We start from the raw sequence: 24773 nt of genomic DNA on the forward strand, positions 1-24773 counted from the left end.
AGGGAGAACGTGCACGCAGACAGCTCCCGCGGTCAAGTAGGAACCAGAGTCTCTGATCTATGCGGCTCTACCAGCTATCTACAAATGGAAAGACATGTAGTAATCTAGTATGCCCACCAACTGCATTTATGATTAAGAAAAGAACACTTGGTACAACATTTTAATAAAATGTGCCAGCACATGAATTCCTATTAAAGGTTTCTCAACTGCATACCAATTCATTTTGACATTCATCTTGCCGGCAATGGTTAAATATATATATTTTTCTTTGTCTAGAAACAACACCAACAACTGAGACCACTACTAGCATTACATCAGGTTAGTAACATCACCTATTAATCATATTAGCTTATCCTTCTGTACCTGCATGCTCTGTTAAGTAAAGCGCTATACTTCATTCTTCCCTGTTCATAGTTTTGCTGCTAAAATTGAAAGTTTCTCATTGTGAAAGTATGCGACAGTCTATGTGGTTGTGACTATCAGCAGTATTTTTTAAAAGAGCATTGAGCTTTCAATAGACATGGATAACAATTTTCAGCAGCAGTACCTTTTCAGAGAAAAGATTCTTCCCTATGCTCAGGAGACTTTAAATCTGAGAGCATTTGCTCATGGATATGTTAGTCTATGTTCCAAAATACATACTCGTTAGTAAAATTGTGATGAGTTGCAATGTGCTGTGCATTAGGACTGTGAACATTTGGAAGAGCAGGAATCAATATTTTTCTTCAGAAAAGTATATTTTCTTGATCCATCTTCATTCTATTTGATAGACAGTGATAGATATCACTGTTGAGGTGGATACAAATGCACTGAAAAGTTCAGAATCTAATGGATCACATCTTAACAAAATGATGAGCAAAGGAGACAGCAGAATTTGGCTAAATTTCACCATGGAATATTTCTAAAATTCAGCCTACTCTCATGAAAATGTGCTGTCATACAGAAGCTGATTATGGACTCTTACAATTCAATTTTACTTTCTCACCAGGAACAACACCAACAACATCTTCAACAACTGGCACAACTGAATCCACCACGACAGGTGAGTCAATACACTTTCTGTAAACAGTGGCAAATCTTCAGACAAACGGGTCCACATTTCTAACAGCAGCTCTGTGGCTTACCTCTTCTGAATTCTCTGCTTACATTCTTGACGTACAAGGTGAAAATATACGTCAAGAGTTTAATGATTGGCTCAATACAATTATACCAAGTTATGAAGTAATCTTCAAAATGCTTATGAATTGTGGATTAACTGAGTTGGAACAGAAACAAGGCACCACCAATGCTGGATTACACAAATTGACATAAAGTGCTGAAGTAACCAGTGGGTCAGGCAGCATATCGGGAGAACATGGTTAAATGTTGTTTAGGATATGCACTAAAATGACCTGCTGCTGATTGACAAAGAGAAAGAAATGAGGCAGTCCAACTTTGTTATGCGATGAATAAAATTACACCTGAATAAATGTTTTAATAAAAGGTGCCAGCTCATGTGCTTCGGTTCACCAGGTTTCTAAAATGCGTACCAATTAACCTAGCTGTCTTGATTTAATATAATATTTTCTTCTCCAGAAACTACGCCAACCACATCATCAACTGAGACCACAACCAGCACTACATCAGGTAATGTCAAAATAAATCTCTGTATTTCCCTCTTGCCTGTTCATGGTGTTGCCGCAAACATTTAATAATTCTCACTCGGAAAATAGGAGGACACCTTCTGAAATAAAAAGGGCCTTGTAATTCTTCATGATATCCACAATTGAAGTGTCAAGAGTGTAGGATTGTAGCAGCAACGCAAACCCTCCGACATGATTCTACGATGAAGGAAATGACAACAGTAAAACAATTTATTAAAATGTGGCTGCTAATGAATTCCTGTTGGAGGTTACTTTACTTGGTACCAATTCCTCTTGGCTGCCTTGGTTGAACATAGCATTCTTTTCTTTCACTAGAAACAACATCAACATCAACAACAGGGAACATTACAAGCACTACATCAGGTTAGTAACAACATCTGCCAAACACCTGGAGAGAACCAGCTCGGTAAAAGGGATAGCGTGCAAACTCCACACAGACAGCATGCGAAACCAGGATAGCAAGCGGGTCTCTGGCACGATGTGGGTCTCTGGCGCGATGTGGCTGCAGCTCTTGCAATTAAAATCATAAACATGTTTGTACTCTCACTCCAGGAACAACGCCAACAACATATTCGACAACTGGCACAACTGAGTCCACCACCAGTTCCACAACAGGTGAGTTAAACCACTTTCAGTAATCAGTGACAATTCTTAAGCCAATGCGTCAATACTTCTAAGCGCAGGTTCCTGGCTTACTTCTTGCATCTTTTCTAACATTATTGAGATAGATGATGCAAACATACATGTCAATTTTCAATGTTTGCCTCAAATCAATTATATCAAGTTATGATGTAATCATAGATAAAAACATAGGAAATGTGGAAGAACATGAGTTTATTGCTTCTCATTTCCACATATACTCAGCAGTAACAAGCAAAAGTGTAATTATAACCTCCATATTTTGTGCAGGTTGTGGATCATATCACTTTTGGATATGCGAACATAAATGCACATTGTTTTCAGAAACATCACACACTAATATAATGTCAACTCAAAATCGTTTTCATCAAATGATCCAATTCAGGAATTCCTGTTGCAGATTCAATACTGCATACCTATTTATCTTGGCTGCCTTAGTTGACCATAGCATTATTTTCTTTCACCAGAAACACCAACTACATTAACAACTGGGACCACTACCAGCACTACAACAGGTTAGTAACAACATCTATCAAATACCTGGAGGCCATCCCCGCTGTAAAAGGGAGAACGTGCACGCAGACAGCTCCCGCGGTCAAGTAGGAACCAGATTCTCTGGTCTATGCGGCTCTACCAGCTATCTACAAATGGAAAGACATGTAGTAGTCTAGTATGCCCACCAACTGCATTTATGATTAAGAAAACAACACTTGGTACAACATTTTAATAAAATGTGCCAGCACATGAATTCCTATTAAAGGTTTCTCAACTGCATACCAATTCATTTTGACATTCATCTTGCCGGCAATGGTTAAATATATATATTTTTCTTTGTCTAGAAACAACACCAACAACTGAGACCACTACTGGCATTACATCAGGTTAGTAACATCACCTATTAATCATATTAGCTTATCCTTCGGTACATGTATGCTCTGCAGGAATCAATATTTTTCTTCAGAAAAGTATATTTTCTTGATCCATCTTCATTCTATTTGATAGACAGTGATAGATATCACTGTTGAGGTGGATACAAATGCACTGAAAAGTTCAGAATCTAATGAGTCACATCTTAACAAAATGATGAGCAAAGGAGACAGCAGAATTTTGCTAAATTTCACCATGGAATATTTCTAAAATTCAGCCTACTCTCATGAAAATGTGCTGTCATACAGAAGCTGATTATGGACTCTTACAATTCATTTTACTTTTTCCAGGAACAACACCAACACCGTTCTTCAACAACTGGCACACCAATCCACCACAACAGGTGAGTCAACACTTTCTGTAAACAGTGAATCCACCAACCGGGTCAACATTTCTAACAGCAGTCTGTGGCTTACCTATTCTGAATTCTGTGCTTACATTATTGACGTGGCAAATGCACTGTCAAGAGTTTAATGGATCACTCAAGACAAATTATACATTTATACAGCAGCTTAATCTTCAAAATGCTTAGGAATTCTGAATTCTCTGGAACAGAAAATGCACCGCCAATGCTGATTACACAAATTGACATGTCAAAGTGCTGAAGTGATCAGCTCAAGGCAGCATCTCGGGACAACATGGATAATGTAATGTTTCATTGGCACTAAAATGGAATCAGCTGCTGATTGAAAAGTTGGAAAGAAAATGAGGCAGTCCAACATTTCGTTATGCGATGAATAAATTAACAAATTCTGATTCTCTGAATAAATGCTGACGTAGAAAGTAGGTGCAGGAATAGGCCATTCGGCCCTTCGAGCCTGCATCGCCATTCAATATGATTTGGCCAATCATCGAAACTCAGTACGTGAATTGGGATACCCTCTGATCCCCTTAGCCACAAGGGCCACATGCTCTACACAAAACATCCCTCTTAAATATAGCGGGTCTCTGGCGCGAACATGATAATGAATGCTTTGACTACCCTCTGTAGGAGTTCCAGAGCTGCACTCTCTGTGTGCAATAAAATGACCAGCTGCTGATTGACAAAGAGAAAGAAATGAGGCAGTCCAACTTTGTAATGCGATGAATAAAATAACACCTGAATAAATGTTTTAATAAAAGGTGCCAGCTCATGTGCTTCGGTTCAAGGTTTCTAAAATGCGTACCAATTGACCTAGCTGTCTTGATTTAATATAATATTTTCTTCTCCAGAAACTACGCCAACCACATCATCAACTGAGACCACAACCAGCACTACATCAGGTAATGTCAAAATAAATCTCTGTATTTCCCTCTTGCCTGTTCATGGTGTTGCCGCAAACATTTAATAATTCTCACTCGGAAAATAGGAGGACACCTTCTGAAATAAAAAGGGCCTTGTAATTCTTCATGATATCCACAATTGAAGTGTCAAGAGTGTAGGATTGTAGCAGCAACGCAAACCCTCCGACATGATTCTACGATGAAGGAAATGACAACAGTAAAACAATTTATTAAAATGTGGCTGCTAATGAATTCCTGTTGGAGGTTACTTTACTTGGTACCAATTCCTCTTGGCTGCCTTGGTTGAACATAGCATTCTTTTCTTTCACTAGAAACAACATCAACATCAACAACAGGGAACATTACAAGCACTACATCAGGTTAGTAACAACATCTGCCAAACACCTGGAGAGAACCAGCTCGGTAAAAGGGATAGCGTGCAAACTCCACACAGACAGCATGCGAAACCAGGATAGCAAGCGGGTCTCTGGCACGATGTGGGTCTCTGGCGCGATGTGGCTGCAGCTCTTGCAATTAAAATCATAAACATGTTTGTACTCTCACTCCAGGAACAACGCCAACAACATATTCGACAACTGGCACAACTGAGTCCACCACCAGTTCCACAACAGGTGAGTTAAACCACTTTCAGTAATCAGTGACAATTCTTAAGCCAATGCGTCAACACTTCTAAGCGCAGGTTCCTGGCTTACTTCTTGCATCTTTTCTAACATTATTGAGATAGATGATGCAAACATACATGTCAATTTTCAATGTTTGCCTCAAATCAATTATATCAAGTTATGATGTAATCATAGATAAAAACATAGGAAATGTGGAAGAACATGAGTTTATTGCTTCTCATTTCCACATATACTCAGCAGTAACAAGCAAAAGCGTAATTATAACCTCCATATTTTGTGCAGGTTGTGGATCATATCACTTTTGGATATGCGAACATAAATGCACATTGTTTTCAGAAACATCACACACTAATATAATGTCAACTCAAAATCGTTTTCATCAAATGATCCAATTCAGGAATTCCTGTTGCAGATTCAATACTGCATACCTATTTATCTTGGCTGCCTTAGTTGACCATAGCATTATTTTCTTTCACCAGAAACACCAACTACATTAACAACTGGGACCACTACCAGCACTACAACAGGTTAGTAACAACATCTATCAAATACCTGGAGGCCATCCCCGCTGTAAAAGGGAGAACGTGCACGCAGACAGCTCCCGCGGTCAAGTAGGAACCAGAGTCTCTGGTCTATGCGGCTCTACCAGCTATCTACAAATGGAAAGACATGTAGTAGTCTAGTATGCCCACCAACTGCATTTATGATTAAGAAAACAACACTTGGTACAACATTTTAATAAAATGTGCCAGCACATGAATTCCTATTAAAGGTTTCTCAACTGCATACCAATTCATTTTGACATTCATCTTGCCGGCAATGGTTAAATATATATATTTTTCTTTGTCTAGAAACAACACCAACAACTGAGACCACTACTGGCATTACATCAGGTTAGTAACATCACCTATTAATCATATTAGCTTATCCTTCGGTACATGTATGCTCTGCAGGAATCAATATTTTTCTTCAGAAAAGTATATTTTCTTGATCCATCTTCATTCTATTTGATAGACAGTGATAGATATCACTGTTGAGGTGGATACAAATGCACTGAAAAGTTCAGAATCTAATGAGTCACATCTTAACAAAATGATGAGCAAAGGAGACAGCAGAATTTTGCTAAATTTCACCATGGAATATTTCTAAAATTCAGCCTACTCTCATGAAAATGTGCTGTCATACAGAAGCTGATTATGGACTCTTACAATTCAATTTTACTTTCTCACCAGGAACAACACCAACAACATCTTCAACAACTGGCACAACTGAATCCACCACAACAGGTGAGTCAATCCACTTTCTGTAAACAGTGGCAAATCTTAAGACAACCGGGTCAACATTTCTAACAGCAGCTCTGTGGCTTACCTATTCTGAATTCTCTGCTTACATTATTGACGTATGAAGGTGAAAATATACATGTCAAGAGTTTAATGATTGGCTCAATACAATTTTATACCAAGTTATGAAGTAATCTTCAAAATGCTTAGGAATTGTGGATTAACTGAGTTGAAACAGAAACAAGGCACCGCCAATGCTGGATTACACAATTGACATAAAGTGCTGGAAGTATCACCATTTCTCAGGCAGCATCTGGGGAGAACATGGATAAATGTTACATTTTAGGATTGGCTGAAAATGATACATGTCAAGAGTTTAAAGAGAAAGAAATCAATAGGCAGTGCAAACTTCCAGGTTATGATGTAATCTTCAAAATGCTTAGGAATTGTGGATTAACTGAGTTGAAACAGAAACAAGGCACCGCCAATGCTGGATTACACAAATTGACATAAAGTGCTGAAGGAATCAGCGGGTCAGGCAGCATCTCGGGAGAACATGGATAAATGTTGTGTAGGATTGGCACTAAAATGATCAGCTGCTGATTGACAAAGAGAAAAAAATGAGGCAGTCCAACTTTGTTATGCGATGAATAAAATAACACCTGAATAAATGTTTTAATAAAAGGTGCCAGCTCATGTGCTTCGGTTCAAGGTTTCTAAAATGCGTACCAATTGACCTAGCTGTCTTGATTTAATATAATATTTTCTTCTCCAGAAACAACGCCAACCACATCATCAACTGAAACCACAACCAGCACTACATCAGGTAATGTCAAAATAAATCTCTATATTTCCCTCTTGCCTGTTCATGGTGTTGCCGCAAACATTTAATAATTCTCACTCGGAAAATAGGAGGACACCTTCTGAAATAAAAAGGGCCTTGTAATTCTTCATGATATCCACAATTGAAGTGTCAAGAGTGTACGATTGTAGCAGCAAAGCAAACCCTCCAACATGATTCTACGATGAAGGAAATGACAACAGTAAAACAATTTATTAAAATGTGGCTGCTGATGAATTCCTGTTGGAGGTTACTTTACTTGGTACCAATTCCTCTTGGTTGCCTTGGTTGAACATAGCATTATTTTCTTTCACTAGAAACAACATCAACATCAACAACAGGGACCACTACAATCACTACATCAGGTTAGTAACAACATCTGCCAAACACCTGGAGAGAACCAACACGGTAAAAGGGATAGCGTGCAAACCCCACACAGACTGCACGAGAAACCAGGATAGCAAGCGGGTCTCTGGCGCGATGTGGGTCTCTGGCGCGATGTGGCTGCAGCTCTTGCAATTAGAATCATAAACATGTTTGTACTCTCACTCCAGGAACAACGCCAACAACATATTCGACAACTGGCACAACTGAGTCCACCACCAGTTCCACAACAGGTGAGTTAAACCACTTTCAGTAATCAGTGACAATTCTTAAGCCAATGCGTCAACACTTCTAAGCGCAGGTTCCTGGCATACTTCTTGCATCTTTTCTAACATTATTGAGATAGATGATGCAAACATACATGTCAATTTTCAATGTTTGCCTCAAATCAATTATATCAAGTTATGATGTAATCATAGATAAAAACATAGGAAATGTGGAAGAACATGAGTTTATTGCTTCTCATTTCCACATATACTCAGCAGGAACAAGCAAAAGCGTAATTATAACCTCCATATTTTGTGCAGGTTGTGGATCATGTCATTTTTGGATATGCGAACATAAACGCACATTGTTTTCAGAAACATCACACACTAATATAATGTCAACTCAAAATCGTTTTCATCAAATGATCCAATTCAGGAATTCCTGTTGCAGATTCAATACTGCATACCTATTTATCTTGCCTGCCTTAGTTGACCATAGGATTATTTTCTTTCACCAGAAACACCAACTACATTAACAACTGGGACCACTACCAGCACTACAACAGGTTAGTAACAATATCTATCAAATACCTGGAGGCCAGCCCCACTGTAAAAGGGAGAACGTGCACGCAGTCACCTCCCGCGGTTAAGGTGGAACCAGAGTGTCTGGTCTATGCGGCCACAGCTCTACCAGCTATCTACAAAGGGAAAGACTTGTAGTAGTATAGTATGCCCAACAACTGTAAAGCTCTATACTTCATTCTTCCCTGTTCATAGTTTTGCTCCTAAAATTAAAAATTTCTCATTGTGAAAGTATGCAAGAGTATATGTGGTTCTGACTATCAGTGGTATTTTTTAAAAGAACATTGAGCTTTCAATAGACATGGATAACAATTTTCAGCAGCAGTGCCTTTTCAAGAAAAGCCTCTTCCCTTTTCCCTGCCGACTTTTACTCTAATTCTGTGAGCATTTGCTCATGGATAGTTAGTAAAGACTATATTCTAAGATACAGACTAGTTAGTAAAATAGTGATGAGTTGCAATGTGCTGCGCATTAGCACTGTGAACTTTTGACAGAGCAATATTTTTCTTCAGAAAAGTAAATTTTCTTATTCGCACTTCAGTCTGATATACTGTATATCTCTGTTGAGGTGGATAAAAATGCACTGAAAAGTTCAGAATCTAATGGATCACATCCTAACAAAAAAATCCTATTGAAGGTTTTTCAACAGCATGCTAATTTTTATCAGCTACATTGTATGAATTATACTTTCTCTTTTTCCTCAAGAAACAACGCCAACAACATCATCAACTGAGACCACTACCAGCACCACTTCAGGTTGGTAACGTTAAAGTCAAGCTGTATATTTCCCTCTTGCCTGTTCTTGGATTTGCGCAAATATTTAATAATTCTCCCTCGGAAAATAGGAGAACAACTTCTGAATTAAATTCCACATGAAATCTGCAATCGAAGTTTCAAGAATGTAGGATTGAGATGGCAGCAAAATAGTCATATGTTGATTGACAGAGGTGAAAAAAATTAGCAGCATAGCATACTCTCCCACATGATTCTACGATGAAGGAAATGTTAACAGTAAAACAATTTATTAAAATGTGCCAGCTGATGAATTACTGTTGGAGGTTTCTTAACTGTGTACCAATTCCTCTTGGCTGCCTTGGTTGAACATAGCATTTTTTTCTTTCACTAGAAACAACACCAACATCAACAACAGGGACCACTATAAGCACAACATCAGGTTAGTAACAACATATATCGAACACCTGGAAGGAACCCAAATGTTTAAAGGGAGAACCTGCAAACTCCACACAGACAGCATCTGAAGCCAAAATCGAACTCTGGTCTCCAGCGCTATGTGGCTGCAGCTCTTGCAATTAAAATCGTAAACATGTTTGTGCTCTCTATCTCTCCAGAAACAACACCAACAACATCTTCAACAACTGGCACAACTGAGTCCACCACCAGTTCCACAACAGGTGAGTCAAATCACTTGCTGTAAACAGTGACAAATCTTAAGGCAATGGGTTAACACTTCTAAGATCAGTTCCCTGGCTTACTTCTTGCATCTTTGCTGAAATTATTGAGATAGATGGTGCAAACATACATGTCAAAATTTCAATGTTTGCCTCAAATTAATTATATCAAGTTATGATGTCATCTTAGAAAAACTTAGAAATGTGGAAGAATATGAGTCGGTGTTTACTGCTTCTTATTTCCATATATATTCAGCAGGAACAAGCAAAAGCAAATTTTGTGCAGGTTGTGGAACATGTCATTTTTGGATATACAAACATAAATACACATTGTTCCCAGATACATCACATACTATTAGTAATAATGGCATAAAGTAAATCATATAGTCTTTGGAAGAAATGGTTGAACATCCATGAAATCCTCAATTGATGCCCTAAGAAAGCGGGATTATTTATGGCAATGAAATATTCACCTGCTGATCGACAGCGAGAATGAAATGCAGCATGTCAGCACGCAGTCCCACTTTCTTCTACAATGTCAACTCCAAATCATTTTCATCAAATGTTCCAGTTCAGGAATTCCTGTTGAAGATTCAATACTGCATACCAATTTCTCTTGCCTGCCTTAGTTGGCCATAGCTTTCTTTTCTTTCACTAGAAACAACAACTACATTAACAACTGGGACCACTACCAGCACTACAACAGGTTAGTTACAACAATTATCAAATACCTGGAGGAAATCCATCCTGTAATAGGGAGAAGGTGCACGCAGTCAAGGTTGAACCAGAGTCTCTGCCCTATGCGGCTACAGCTCTACCAGCTATCTACAGAGTGAAAGACATGTAGTAGTCTAGTATGCCCACCAACTGTATTTATGATTAAGAAAATAACACTTAGTACAACATTTCAATAACATTTGCACATGAATTCCTAGTATAGGTTTCTCAACTGCATACCAATTAATTTTGACATTCAAATGAAGCAATGTAAATTTAAGTAAAGCACTATACTTCAGTCTTCCCTGTTCATAGTTTTGCTGTTAAAATTTAACGTTTCACATTGTGAAAGTATCCGTGAGTTCTGTGGTTCTGACTATCAGTGGTATTTTTTAAAAGAGCATTGAGCTTTCAATAAACATGGATAACAATTTTCAGCAGTAGCGTCTCTTCAGAGAAAAGACTCTTCCCTTTGCCCAGCAGACTTTTACTCTAACTCTGAAAGCATTTGCTCATGGATAGTTAGTAACCAGTCTATGTTCTAAGATACAGACTAGTTAGTAAAATAGTGATGTTGCAATGTGCTGTGCATTAGCACTGTGAACTTTTGACAGAGCAATATTTTTCTTCAGAAAAATATATTTTTTATTCACACTTCAGTCTGATATACTGTATGTCACTTTTGAGGTGGATAAAAATGCACTGAAAAGTTCAGAATCTAATGGATCCCATCCTCACAAAAAAATTCCTTTTGACGGTTTTTGAACAGCATGCTAATTTTTATCAGCTACATTGTATGAATTATACTTTCTCTTTTTCCTCAAGAAACAACGCCAACAACATCATCAACTGAGACCACTACCAGCACCACTTCAGGTAGGTAACGTTAAAGTCAAGCTGTATATTTCCCTCTTGCCTGTTCATGGTCTTGCCACAAATATTTAATAATTCTCACTCGTAAAATAGGAGAACAACTTCTGAATTAAATTCCATATGAAATCCGGAATTGAAGTGTCAAGAATGTAGGATTGTTTGAGATGGCAGCAAAATAGTCATATGTTAATTGACAGAGGTGAAGAAATTTAGCAGCATAGCATACTCTCCCACAGGATTCAACGATGAAGGAAATGTTAACAGTAAAGCAATTTATTAAAATGTGCCAGCTGATGAATTCCTGTTGGAGGTTTCTTAACTGTGTACCAATTCCTCTTGGCTGCCTTGGTTGAACATAGCATTCTTTTTTTTTCACTAGAAACACCAACATCAACAACAGGGACCACTCCAAGCACTACATCAGGTTAGTAACAATATCTGTCAAACACCTGGAGTGAACCCACACGGAAAAAGGGAGAACATCCAGGACAAGGGGTCACAGCTTAAGGATAAGGGGGAAATCCTTTAAAACCGAGATGAGAAGAACTTTTTTCACACAGAGAGTGGTGAATCTCTGGAACTCTCTGCCACAGAGGGTAGTTGAGGCCAGTTCATTGGCTATATATAAGAGGGAGTTAGATGTGGCCCTTCTGGCTAAGGGGATCAGGGGGTATGGAGAGAAGGCACGTACGGGATACTGAGTTCGATGATCAGCCATGATCATATTGAATGGCGGTGCAGGCTCGAAGGGCCGAATGGCCTACTCCTGCACCTAATTTCTATGTTTCTATGTTTCTAACATGCAAACTCCACACAGACAGCATGGGAAACCAGGATAGAATCCGTGTCTCTGGCGCTATTTGTCTGCAGGTCTTGCAATTAAAACCGTAAACATGTTTGTACTCTCTCTCCAGCAACAACACCAACAACATCTTCAACAACTGGTACAACTGAGTCTACCACCAGTTCCACAACAGGTGAGTCAAACCACTATGAGTAAACATTGCCTAATCTTTAGACAATGTGTCTACATTTCCAACATCAGCTCTGAGGCTCCATTCTTGTATCTTCGCTTACATTCTTGGCATGAATCGTGCAACTATATTGTTAGTGATCATGGCATAAAGAAGGCCATACAGTTTATGGAAGACATGGTTCGATGTTCAGGGATATTCACAATCAATGTGTCAAGAGATCAGGATTATTTAAGATGGCAGGGAAATATTAATATGCCAGTTGACAGAGATAAAGACATTTAGCAGCATAAGATATCCTCCCAGTTTTTTTCTTTGATCAGGGAAATGTCAAGTGTAAAATGTTTTATTAAAAGGTGCCAGTTGATGAATTACTGTTGAAGGATTCTTAACTGCATAACAATTCCTCGGCTGTCTTGGATGAACATAACAGTCTTTTCTTTCACTAGAAACAACTACATCAACATCTGGGACCACCACTACATCAGGTTAGGATCATCCTCTGTTAAAAAATGTGGAGGGAACACAGGCAGTGAAACGGAGAACGTGGAATCCCAGCATAGACAGCACCCGAGGTCAGGATAGGCGACAAATCTCTAAACTATAACACTGCGGCTCTACCAGCTAAACAACTGTGCCAACTCAATCTTACTAAATGCCTGATCAGGTGCAATTTCTGAAAGACATATTCGAGCTGCAGTTAAAGAGAGCGTAATTGTTTGTGATGGCACTGAAATATTCAGCTGCTGATTTGACAAAGAGTGAAAGGTAAAAGTTTAGTAGGCCCTACAACTTTAATCTGCAATGAAGAAAATAACAGGATAAAACATTCTGATGAAAGTTCCCGGCTTAATAAATTCCTATTGAAGGTTTTTCAACTGCATGCTAGTTTTTCTCAGCTGCATTGGTTGAATAAAACTCTCTCTTTTTCTTCAAGAAACAACGCCAACAACTGAGACAACTACCAGCACTACATCAGGTAAGTAGCGTTAATGTGAAGCTCTACATTTCCCTCTTGCCTGTTCATGGTGTTGCCGCAAAAAAATCATAACAGTCACTGGGCAAATAGTAGAACAACTTCTGAATTAAGAAGGGCCTTGTAAATTCTACATGAAATCCGCAATCGAAGAGTCAAGAGTGTAGGATTGTTCTAGATGGCAGCAAAATAGCCATCTGTGGATTGACAGAGATGAAGAAATGTAACAGCAAAGCATACCCTCCCACTTGATTCTACAATGAAGGAAATGTCCAAATTAAAACAATTTATTAAAATGTACCAGCTGATGAATTCCTGTTGGAGGTCTCTTTACTGCTTACCAATTCCTCTTGGCTGCCTTGGTTGAACATAGCATTCTTTTCTTTCACTAGAAACAACACCAACATCAACAACAGGGACCACGACAAGCACTACATCAGGTTAGTAACAACATCTGTCAAACACCAGGAGTGTACTCACATGGTAAATGGGAGAACTTGCAAACTCCACACAGACAGCATGGGAAATAAGGATAGCAAGCGGGTATCTGGCGCTATGTGGCTGCAGTGCTTGCAATTAAAATCATAAACATGTTTGTATAGCCAATGAACTGGCCTCAACTACCCTTTGAGGCAGAGAGTTCCAGAGATTCACCACTCTCTGTGTGAAAAAAGTTTTTCTCATCTCGGTTTTAAAGGATTTCCCCCTTATTCTTAAGCTGTGACCCCTTGTCCTGGACTTCCCCAACATCTGGAACAATCTTCCAGCATCTGGCCTGTCCAACCCCTTAAGAAATTTGTAAGTTTCTATAAGATCCCCTCTCAATCTACATTCTAGAGAGTATAAACCAAGTCTATCCAGTCTTTCTTCATAAGACAGTCCTGACATCCCAGGAATCAGTCTGGTGAACCTTCTCTGCACTCCCTCTATGGCAATAATGTCCTTCCTCAGATTTGGAGACCAAAACTGTATGCAATACTCCAGATGTGGTCTCACCAAGACCCCGTATAACTGCAGTAGAACCTCCCTGCTCCAATACTCAAATCCTTTTACTATGAAAGCTAACATACCATTTGCTTTCTTCACTGCCTGCTGCACCTGCATGCCTACTTTCAATGGCTGGTGTACCATGACACCCAGGTTTCGCTGCATCTCCCCTTTTCCTAATCGGCCACCATTTAGATAATAGTCTGCTTTCCTGTTTTTGCCACCAAAATGGATAACCTCACATTTATCCACATTATACTGCATCTGCCAAACATTTGCCCACTCACCCAGCCTATCCAAGTCACCTTGCAGTCTCCTAGCATCCTCCTCACAGCTAACACTGCCTCCCACCTTAGTGTCATCCGAAAACTTGGAGATATTGCCTTCAATTCCCTCATCCAGATCATTAATATATATTGTAAATAGCTGGGGTCCCAGCACTGAGCCTTGCGGTACCCCACTAGTCACTGCCCGCCATTGTGAAAAGGACCCGTTTACTCCTACTCTTTGTTTCCTGTTTGCCAGCCAGTTCTCTATCCACATCAATACTGAACCCCCAATGCCGTGTGCTTTAAGTTTGTATACTAATCTCTTATGTGGGACCTTGTCGAAAGCCTTCTGGAAGTCCAGATACACCACATCCACTGGTTCTCCCCTATCCACGCTACTAGTTACATCCTCGAAAAATTATATAAGATTCGTCAGACATGATTTACCTTTTGTAAATCCATGCTGACTTTGTCCAATGATTTCACCACTTTCCAAATGTGCTGCTATCCCATCTTTAATAACTGACTCTAGCAGTTTCCCCACTACTGATGGTAGACTAACTGATCTGTAATTCCCCGTTTTCTCTCTCCCTCCCTTCTTAAAAAGTGGGGTTACGTTTGCTACCCGCCAATCCTCAGGAACTACTCCAGAATCTAAAGAGTTTTGAAAGATTATTACTAATGCATCCACTATATCTGGAGCTACTTCCTTAAGTACTCTGGGATGCAGCCTATCTGGCCCTGGGGATTTATCGGCCTTTAATCCATTCAATTTACCCAACACCACTTCCCGACTAACTTGGATTTCACTCAATTCCTCCAACTCCTTTGACCCGCGGTCCCCTGCTATTACCGGCAGATTATTTATGTCTTCCTTAGTGAAGACGGAACCAAAGTAGTTATTCAATTGGTCTGCCATATCCTTGTTCCCCATGATCAACTCACCTGTTTCTGACTGCAAGGGGCCTACATTCTGACTGTCAGCAATATTTTTTTAAGGAGCATTGAGCTTTCAATAGACATGGATATGAATTTCAGCAGCAGTGCCTTTTGAGAGAAAAGACTCTTCCCTTTGCCCAGCAGACTTTTACTCTAAATCTGAGAGCGTTTGCTCATGGATAGGTTAGTCTATATTTCAGGATACATACTAGTTAGTAAAATAGTGATGTGTTGCAATGTATTGTGCATTAGCACTGTGAACTTTTGAAAGAACAGAAGTCAATATTTGTCTTCAGAAATGTATATTTTCTTGTTCACCCTTCAATCTATTTGATATACTGTATATCACTGTGGAGGGGGATAAAAATGCACTGAAAAGTTCAGAATTTATTGGATCCCATCCTAAGAAAATGATAAGTAAAGCACACAAAGCAGAATTTGGCTAAATTTCTAAATTTAAATCTAAATTTCGTCATGGAATATTTATAAAATTCAGCCTACTCTCAAGTTGTAAACGCATTTTACTTTCTCACCAGGAACAACACCAACAACATCTTCAACAACTGGCACAACTGAGTCCACCACTACAGGCGAGTCAAACCACTCACTGTAAACAGTGGCAAATCTTAAGACAACACGGTCAACATTTCTAACATCTGCTCTTTCCTCTTCTTGCTTCTTTGCTTACATTATTGATGTACAAGGCGAAAATGTACATGTCAAGATTTCAATGTTTGGCTCAATCCAATTATACCAAGTTATAAAGTAATCTTCAAAAATCTTAGGAATTGTGGAGGAACAGAAGCAAGGAACCGCAAATGCTAGATTACACAAAATGACACATAGTGCTGAGGTAATCAGCGAGTCAGGCTGGCTCTAGGGAGAACATGGATATGTATTATTTAGGATCGGCTCCTTCTCCAACCGGAAGAAGGATCCTGACCCGCAACATCACCTATCCACTTTCTCCAGTGATGCTGCCTGACGTGCTGATTTCTTCAGCACTTTGGGTCATTTTGTGTAACCCAGCATCTGCAGTTCCTTGTTCAGCACTTTGTTAAATTTAAAGCGTGATTAGAATCAGCACATTTTGCGCAAGTGAGGGTCTGGTACTTTTGGACAAATGGAACACAAATGCTAATTGTTTGCAAACACATCACACACTATTTGTAATAACTAGACCAAGTATGGACCCATTCAGTTTCCTAAACGGGAACCTGTCAGCCGCGCATGTGCAGTTGGGGGCTATGGGTAAGTGGTGGAATATTGTGTCGGGGAAACGGGCCCAATGGGTCCACACTTGGTCTAGTTATGAGGCCAGAGACCCCCGTTATGACGCGAGTCACGGCAACCCTCACCCAACTGAGCAGGCGCAGCCGGCAAGTGGGACCGCGACTGCGATATTTTTAAAGTTTTAAATGTCAATAATGTAAAATATAAGATCAATGTGAATGTATCTAACTCTCTCTCTTCAGTCCCCTATTCCCCTCCTCCATTATCCTCCCTCTCCCCATCCTCCACAAACCTCCTCTGCATCCTCCACTCACTCCCCCTCCCCTCCTCTCTCTTCCCCCTCCCCTCTTCCATTACCTCACCATCCCTCTACCTACCCCTATCCTCTTCCCCACCGCTCCCTCCCCCTCCTCTTCACCATCTCTCTTCTTTCCCCTCCTCTCCCTCTTATCCCTCCCAATCACCCTCCCCACCTCCCCCACTGCCCTCCTCTCCCTCTATCACCCACTCTCTACCCCCCCCACTGCCCTCCTCTCCATCCATACTCCCTCTTCTCACCTCCCCAGGATCTTGATGTAAACCACCGCCGGCTCTGATTTCTCCTCCACATCAGCGATGTAGTTGTATTTGAGGTGGGGGCTGACGGGTGGCCGGGCCGAGCAGCCTGGAGCTGGGGGAGGGGGAGGCCCAGTCCTTGACCTGGGTCCCGCTCCTCTCCTTCCCCGAGGGGCCAGAGCAGCAGCGCCGCCACGCACAGACCTAGCCTCAGCCTCACGGCTATTTCAAATCCAGGCCCAATGCCCACGCGCAGGGAGACCAGGCCCAATGCCCACGCGCGGGGAGACCAGGCCCAATGCCCACGCGCGGGGAGACTTTGTTATTTAAAAATCCACATGCGCAGATACCGGGCCCACTGCGCACGTGCGGTCATGCAGCTAAAGGGCAGGGCAAATGAAAAGTGAATTTTTAAAGTTTAAAATCCCATTGTGACGTTGTTGTTATGTCAAACATGGCTAATGGGCAGGGCAAGTGGAAAAGTGTTTTTGTAAAGTTTAAAATGTCAATAACTTGTAAAATATAACATTAATCAGAACTAAACTTGGCTAATGCACACCGCAGGACAATGGTGAGTAAGGTGGGCCAAAATTATAGCTCTATTGTGTACTGTTTTGGTGGAGTTTCCAGAACACGCACGCATGCTTACAAACTAACAAACAAATAAGATGAGAGACAGACAGACAGACAGAGAGACAGACAGACAGACAGACAGACAGACAGACAGACAGACAGACAGACAGACAGACAGAACCAGACCATGCAGTCTTTGGAAAACACGGTTGAACTTCCATGAAATCTATAATTGGTGCATTAAGAGCAAAAGATTGTCAACGGCAGCACTGAAATAAGTCAATGGGTCAATATTACACAGCTAGGGTCTGTGAGTCCATTTTAAAAACTGTGTATATCAAGCTTAGTGGCATTTAAGAATAGTAATATTATTGAACATAGGTCAGGATAATATTCAAATTATTTAAGCCTATCATCCTTTAATTAAATGGCCTTTAATAACATGATTCTGAACAAATCAGACATATTAAATAAATATGTGGCATCCATTAAGTATACATAGCACATTGAACACATAGCATAGGAACAGGCTCTTTAGCCCGCAATGTTACTGCTGAACATTTTAAAAGATAAATTAATATCAGCTGCCTGCACATGATGCATATTCCCTCATGCAATGTCATTATTTTAATTTGAGTATACACAAATTTATATTTAAGGTCAAATATTTTTCAGAAAAGGACCACTTCTTTCTTTGCCAATAACCAAGTCCATTTATACTAGTAGTGGTGTGGATGTGCAAGGTTAGGCAGTTCTGATTAACATACAGTCAAAGTTGGCCATACAGCCTGAGGTTTCTGGAATAATTTTACAGCAATATTTTTCCTGTTGACGCTGAAATACTCATCTGTTGAATTACAAAGACAAAGAACTGTAGCAGTCAAGAGTCAAGAGTGTTTTATTGTCATATGTCCCAGATAGAATAATGAAATTCTTACTTGCTGCAGCACAACGGAATATGGAATCATATTAAATTATATATTAAATGAGACACACACATACACACTGAAATAAACAAACAATAACAGTGCAATAATAATAATAATAGTTTATTGTAGATCAGAGCTTATGAGTTTGTAGTGTTTAATAGCCTGATGACTGTAGGGATGAAGCTGTTCCTGAACCTGGATGTTACAGTTCTCAAGCTCCTGTACCTTCTTTCCGATGGCAGTGGTGAGATGAGTGTGTGGCCAGGATGGTGTGAGTCTCTGATGATGTTGGCTGCCTTTTTGAGACAGCAACTCCAATAAATCCCTTTGATGGTGGGAAGGTCAATGTCGGTGATAGGCTGGGCAGTGTTCATAACTTTTTGCAGTAGTTTCCGCTCCTGGATGTTCAAGTTGCCGAACCAGGCCATGATGCGACCATTCAATTTGCTCTCTACTGTGCACCTGTAGAAATTGAACAGAATCCTTTTTGACATACCGAATCTCCGTAATCTTCTCAGGAAGTAGAGGCACTGATGTGCTTTCTTTATAATTGCATTAGTGTGCTGGGTCCAGGAAAGATAGTTGGAAATATGGACGCCCAGGGATTTGAAGTCTTTGACTGTCCACCATCGTCCCATTGATATAAACAGGATTGTCTATAGACAATTGCCTTGCAATAATCTTATGATTAGGAAAATAATACATATGGTACAATGTTTTAATGAACTGTGCCAGCTACTCAATTATTGTCAAGTCTTGTTAAACGTTTCTCAACTGGGTTTCAATTCAACTTGGTTGCCTTTGTTGAGTATGTCATTCTTTTCTTTCACTAGAAACAACAACAGAGACGAGTACAAGCACCACATCAGGTTAGTTATAGAATCATTCAAGTATGTTAGCATGTGTATATTAGTGAAATCATGGATGATTAGTTTCAACATTCCTTGCTCTAACTTATGCACCTCAATCTTGTGAAACTCTGTCATTGCATGTCTTCGCAAAAGTGTCCTTTTCCAATTACATGTTTGTCCATATAATAAATGTCACTGTAGATTTGGAAATTCATTGTCACATGGATCATCTGCTTAGTAAACAGGGTGCATTTGATTGTGGGGCTGTCATTGTGATTGACCAAACAAACATTCTAGATAAATTCACATTAGGTTTATGTGATCAAGATCAAAATAATTTGGGACTGGCTCCTTAATAAATGCTGATTCTTACACATTTCAATTTCTGCTCAAGTTGTATAATGTGGTTGTAAACTCATTTGTACTCTTTCACCAGAAACAACACCAACAACAGCAACAACTGTCACGACTGAGCCTACCGTTAGTTCCACAACAGGTGAGTCAAATGCCTTTTAGTAATGGCAGACCTTAAGACTGAGTGGACATTTTAAATGTCTTAAGCTCCAGAATTTTATTTTTTCCAGTACTGTTTTTTGAAGATACGTGTCGTAAGCACATAGTTTTTTGCAATTTTTCTGATTGGACATTTCTAACATCATAACTTAATTTTTCCAGCATATTTTCTGGCTTTATTAACAAACATGGTAGGTCCAGGACAAGGGGTCACAGCTTAAGGATAAGGGGGAAATCCTTTAAAACCGAGATGAGAAGAACTTTTTTCACACAGAGAGTGGTGAATCTCTGGAACTCTCTGCCACAGAGGGTAGTTGAGGCCAGTTCATTGGCTATATTTAAGAGGGAGTTAGATGTGGCCCTTATGGCTAAGGGGATCAGGGGGTATGGAGAGAAGGCAGGTACGGGATACTGAGTTGGATGATCAGCCATGATCATATTGAATGGTGGTGCAGGCTCGAAGGGCCGAATGGCCTACTCCTGTTCCTAATTTCTATGTTTCTATGTTTTCACAGTTTTGTTGAATATAATTACACATGTTGAATCTCCCTACAGTCACACCTCAGGTAGCATGTAGTGGTTGTGAATACACTTCTCCCTCAAGTGACTGATTATGTTTTTCATTGACGATTAGCAACATTCCCAACCTGTGTTGCAGCTTCATTTGCACACATATGCATTTGTTAGAAAGTTGGCAAGCATCTTTAGGGGGAAATAATCTTGAGAGAGGAAATTAAAGGAGTACACAGGCTGAGAATGTTGATGATGTAGTGGTCGGTCCGACCCACGCCGTGCCATTGGTTCATTTTAGTACCACTCATGTCATTCCCGTACCGCTGGCTCACCTGGCTATAGGGCTTCCTGTGGCTGCCTCCACTAACACTATGACCACAACGGCCATGTCATCCATGCACCAAGGTCACCATGTCCTGCTTCCTGAAATGCCCACAGAGCTTTAGGATGCTTTCTGAGGGTCGGGAGATGAGCTGGCAGATTATTCACAGCCACCGACTTTCCTTTGGACCTTCCACCACTGCCATCTTGAGGCTTATTGTTATAAATCAGCATTGTTAATTTTCTTCTTGCATTGGTCTTCCTTGTAATGAATCCTACACCACCCATTCTCTGGAAACAACACACCTGTTAATCACCTTCTTTTGTCCATTTAGCATGCATCTAATGAGACATTATCTAAAATTCATCAATGCAGCTTGATACAGTTATATCTATCATTCCCCTCTTCGAATGTGATTCTAATGATGTCCTCTTTTTCCATTACAGAGGCCCACTGTCCTGGTGTATGGTCTTCCTGGTATAATAATAATACACCATCAGCACAAAGCCCAAATGATAATGAATTGCTGGCTCCAATACGTGAAATAATATGTTCCTATCCTTCAGATAAGATCAGTAACATTCAGTGTCAACTCGCCAATGATACTTATTGGCCTCCAAGTTTATCACCAGATGTAGTGGTGTGTGAAAAAGACATAGGGCTGACTTGTACAGTTTCTAAGGATGCAGTGGGACAGATTTGTAATGACTATGAGATCAGAGTTTGCTGTGAGCAAACTGAAGTGACAACCATGACTACAACTGTCCCCACCACCACTCCACCAGAAGAATGTTACTGTGATTCAAATCCACCACGAAAGGTAAATATATTTAATTAATTATGTAATTTTGATTTTTTGTAAGCTTACACTACAAATATTATTCTTAAGTTATTCAAATGATTCTTCACAAGGTAAAACAAAAATATGCTAATATGTTGCCTAATCTTGATCCATGATACGGCGAGTAGCTTAGGCTTGCATGCTATTCAATTAAATCAGATCATATCATATATGATTACAATCAAGCTATACACAGGTACACCAGGTAGTGCAAAGGGGAAATTATCAGAGGGCAGCATATAGTTGTACAGCTTTGTATCAATACAGTTCCAGAGTAAAAAGTCCAATGTCCACAACGAGATAGGTTGGAGATAATGAGATAACACCCTATGTTATGGGAGGACCGTTCAGTAGTCTGATAACAGAGGGGAAGAAGCTTGTCCCGAGTCTGGTGGTACATGCTTTCAAGCTATCGTATCTTCTGCCTGACAGGAGAGGGAAAAAGATGAAATGATCAGGGTGAAAAAACTAAGTAAATTAGCTTAATGAAAAAACTGAATGGTCTCATGCTCTCTGGAACTGTTTGTATCTCAGCATGCTACTTATCACTGAACTAAATTTCATACCATAGCATTCCTGTTTTTAGACAAGGTGGCACAGCGGTAGAGTTGCTGCCTTACAGCAAATGCAGCGCCAAAGACCCGGGTTCGATCCAAACTACGGGTGCTGTCAGTACGGAGTTTACACGTTCTCCCCGTGACCTGCATGGGTTTGCTCCGAGATCTTCATTTTCCTCCCACACTCCAAAGACGTACAGGTTTGCAGATTAATTGGCTCGGTAAAAGTAAAAATTGACCCTAATGGGTGTAGGATAGTGTTAATATGCGGGGATCACTGGTCGGTGTGGTCGCAGTGGGCTAAAGGGCCTGTTTCCGCGCTGTATCACTAAACTAAACTAAAAACTTCTAGCTTCAAAGTTAGTCTGCTATTTATGATCTGAATCATCTGCCTGTGTTAGCTCAATTGCTGACAAAACCTCTGTACAACTTCTCAAAGTTCTTGTCTTTTGGTTTGGCCAGAGCCAACCAAGATTTTATCAACATGCCCTTTAGTGACTAAAGATACAAGTAATCTTCTTTTCTGCGATGATATTTGGAGCATAGAATGGTCCATTGCTTCCTTATATGTAATTCATGAGTGTGTTGAAATAAATGAACAAACTAAATTATTAATTGTGATTATTTTGATTTGGTTGTCAAAATATACCAAAGGCTAAATTAATAATATGAACTCCGTTTTAGTCAATAATGCTCCTCCGCAGCTTCAAAGGAAGACATTCCAAAGGTTCACCGTGGGCCGGGCACATTTGTTCTGGAAATCACGGGTCAGTTTTTGATCCCACACATCATCAAATATCATAATGGTGCTATTCAATGGATTGCATTTGATGAATTCACTTTTATGTCCCATTCATCCAATAGTGGACACAAATAAAAACAGGATTATAATAGATTATGTTTATGGGTCCAAAAATCTGCCTTCTGATTATTACATTCATTAAAATCAAAATATTAAAATGCTGTTTTCCACTAATTACATTATTAAACAGAACCATACAGAAACATAACTTATTTGAATTGTTGTAATAGACCAATTTAATTCAACCAATCAAAAAAATATCCCTCAAACACATTTACATGAATACTATTTCAAAACAGTCAAACTAAATTACAAATTTAAAGATGCATTCATTTGTTTTACATTATTTTCTAGTGCAACGAAACATGGGTGGAAAATTGTGCGACCTTCACTTGCGTTTATGAAGAAACATACAAAATTGACCATGTTTCCTGTAAACTAACTCCAAAGCCACAATGTTACAGTGGATTAAAACCTACCAGAGTCAAAACTGAAGATGGCTGCTGTTCAGAATGGGATTGTCAATGTAACTATATTTTTAACTATTCATCTTACTTTCTCATTAAATTTCAAATAGAAAAAAATAATTACAAGCAATTCCATTGCTTTTTCAATTGGAATCTAAAAATCAATATCTGTTTTAAATTTTAGCTGTATGCTATGTGTGGGGAAGAAAACATTATCGTACCTTCGACGGTGTATTCTACAAGTTCCATGAAGATTGTTCATACATTCTTGTGGAAGAAATTATCCCAACATACAATTTTTCTGTGATCCTTGATAATCATAACTGTCCTCCATCAGCATATAAATCCTGTGAGAAATCAATAATTATTATTTACAATGGAACCACCATACATGTATCACCAAAGAAAAATGATGTAAGTACTAATATCTGTATGTACATTCACTATGAATATTACCTGCCTGATCCCATCAATCGTTTAAGCTCCGCGCTGAAATCTTTCCACAGTACTCTAAAATCTCCTTAACAATATCATCAAATACGTTCCCTGAATTTCTGTTTGCATTTCCCACCTGAATTTTCCTTCCAGACTTCTCTCCAGACGTCTTGGTCTTTTCAGCCATCCAATGTTTTGCTAATTATTTTCCAGTCGTCCGCATTCCCTCAGCTGGATCACACCCCCCCAACCTATCCATTCTTCTTCCATGTGGCGTGCACAGCCTAAAGTTGTAGGACAACTTGTTCTATTTGATCTTCTGTGTGTGCACGTCGAGTTGATTGCATTAGTCGAAACAGGGCGGACCACGTGAAGGTTGCAATCTTCCACCCCACCCTATCCCCATCAAGTTGCAATCATCCAAATACAATTCGACCCACAACATCTGTGCTGAAAATGATGCCAAGCTAAAGTACCATCCTCTGCACATAATCCATACTGCTCCATTCCCTGCTTATCAATTTAACTATCTAAAAGCTTCTTCTCTACCTCCACACCACCCTTGGCAGCATGTTCTAGTCATCCAGCACCTTCCATATTAAAATACATCTGCTGCACACCTTCTTTAA

At 39.7% G+C, this 24773-nt stretch overlaps 1 protein-coding gene across 14 annotated transcripts in view; it reads left to right on the plus strand.

Annotated features, from left to right (window-relative positions):
- LOC129707992 (mucin-2-like) overlaps positions 1 to 24773 on the plus strand; it is an 85587-nt gene that overhangs the window by 43599 nt on the left and 17215 nt on the right. For 3 of the 14 annotated variants that reach the window (XM_055653528.1, XM_055653533.1, XM_055653535.1), the window contains 22 exons: positions 277 to 318; positions 6349 to 6402; positions 7172 to 7222; positions 7555 to 7602; positions 7792 to 7854; positions 8346 to 8393; positions 9115 to 9165; positions 9536 to 9583; positions 9759 to 9821; positions 10477 to 10524; positions 11361 to 11411; positions 11788 to 11832; positions 12323 to 12385; positions 12832 to 12870; positions 13320 to 13361; positions 13751 to 13798; positions 16090 to 16143; positions 19677 to 19712; positions 20131 to 20190; positions 21489 to 21862; positions 23597 to 23768; positions 23894 to 24123. In XM_055653528.1, coding sequence (XP_055509503.1) covers positions 277 to 318; positions 6349 to 6402; positions 7172 to 7222; positions 7555 to 7602; positions 7792 to 7854; positions 8346 to 8393; positions 9115 to 9165; positions 9536 to 9583; positions 9759 to 9821; positions 10477 to 10524; positions 11361 to 11411; positions 11788 to 11832; positions 12323 to 12385; positions 12832 to 12870; positions 13320 to 13361; positions 13751 to 13798; positions 16090 to 16143; positions 19677 to 19712; positions 20131 to 20190; positions 21489 to 21862; positions 23597 to 23768; positions 23894 to 24123 — 1730 coding nt within the window. The remainder of the gene's footprint in view (positions 1 to 276; positions 319 to 6348; positions 6403 to 7171; positions 7223 to 7554; positions 7603 to 7791; positions 7855 to 8345; positions 8394 to 9114; positions 9166 to 9535; positions 9584 to 9758; positions 9822 to 10476; positions 10525 to 11360; positions 11412 to 11787; positions 11833 to 12322; positions 12386 to 12831; positions 12871 to 13319; positions 13362 to 13750; positions 13799 to 16089; positions 16144 to 19676; positions 19713 to 20130; positions 20191 to 21488; positions 21863 to 23596; positions 23769 to 23893; positions 24124 to 24773) is intronic. The other 11 variants (XM_055653529.1, XM_055653530.1, XM_055653531.1 and 8 more) reach the window with 11 other exon arrangements.

Source organism: Leucoraja erinacea, chromosome 22 (genome assembly GCF_028641065.1).
Source record: "Leucoraja erinacea ecotype New England chromosome 22, Leri_hhj_1, whole genome shotgun sequence".
Lineage (NCBI taxonomy): Eukaryota > Metazoa > Chordata > Chondrichthyes > Rajiformes > Rajidae > Leucoraja > Leucoraja erinaceus.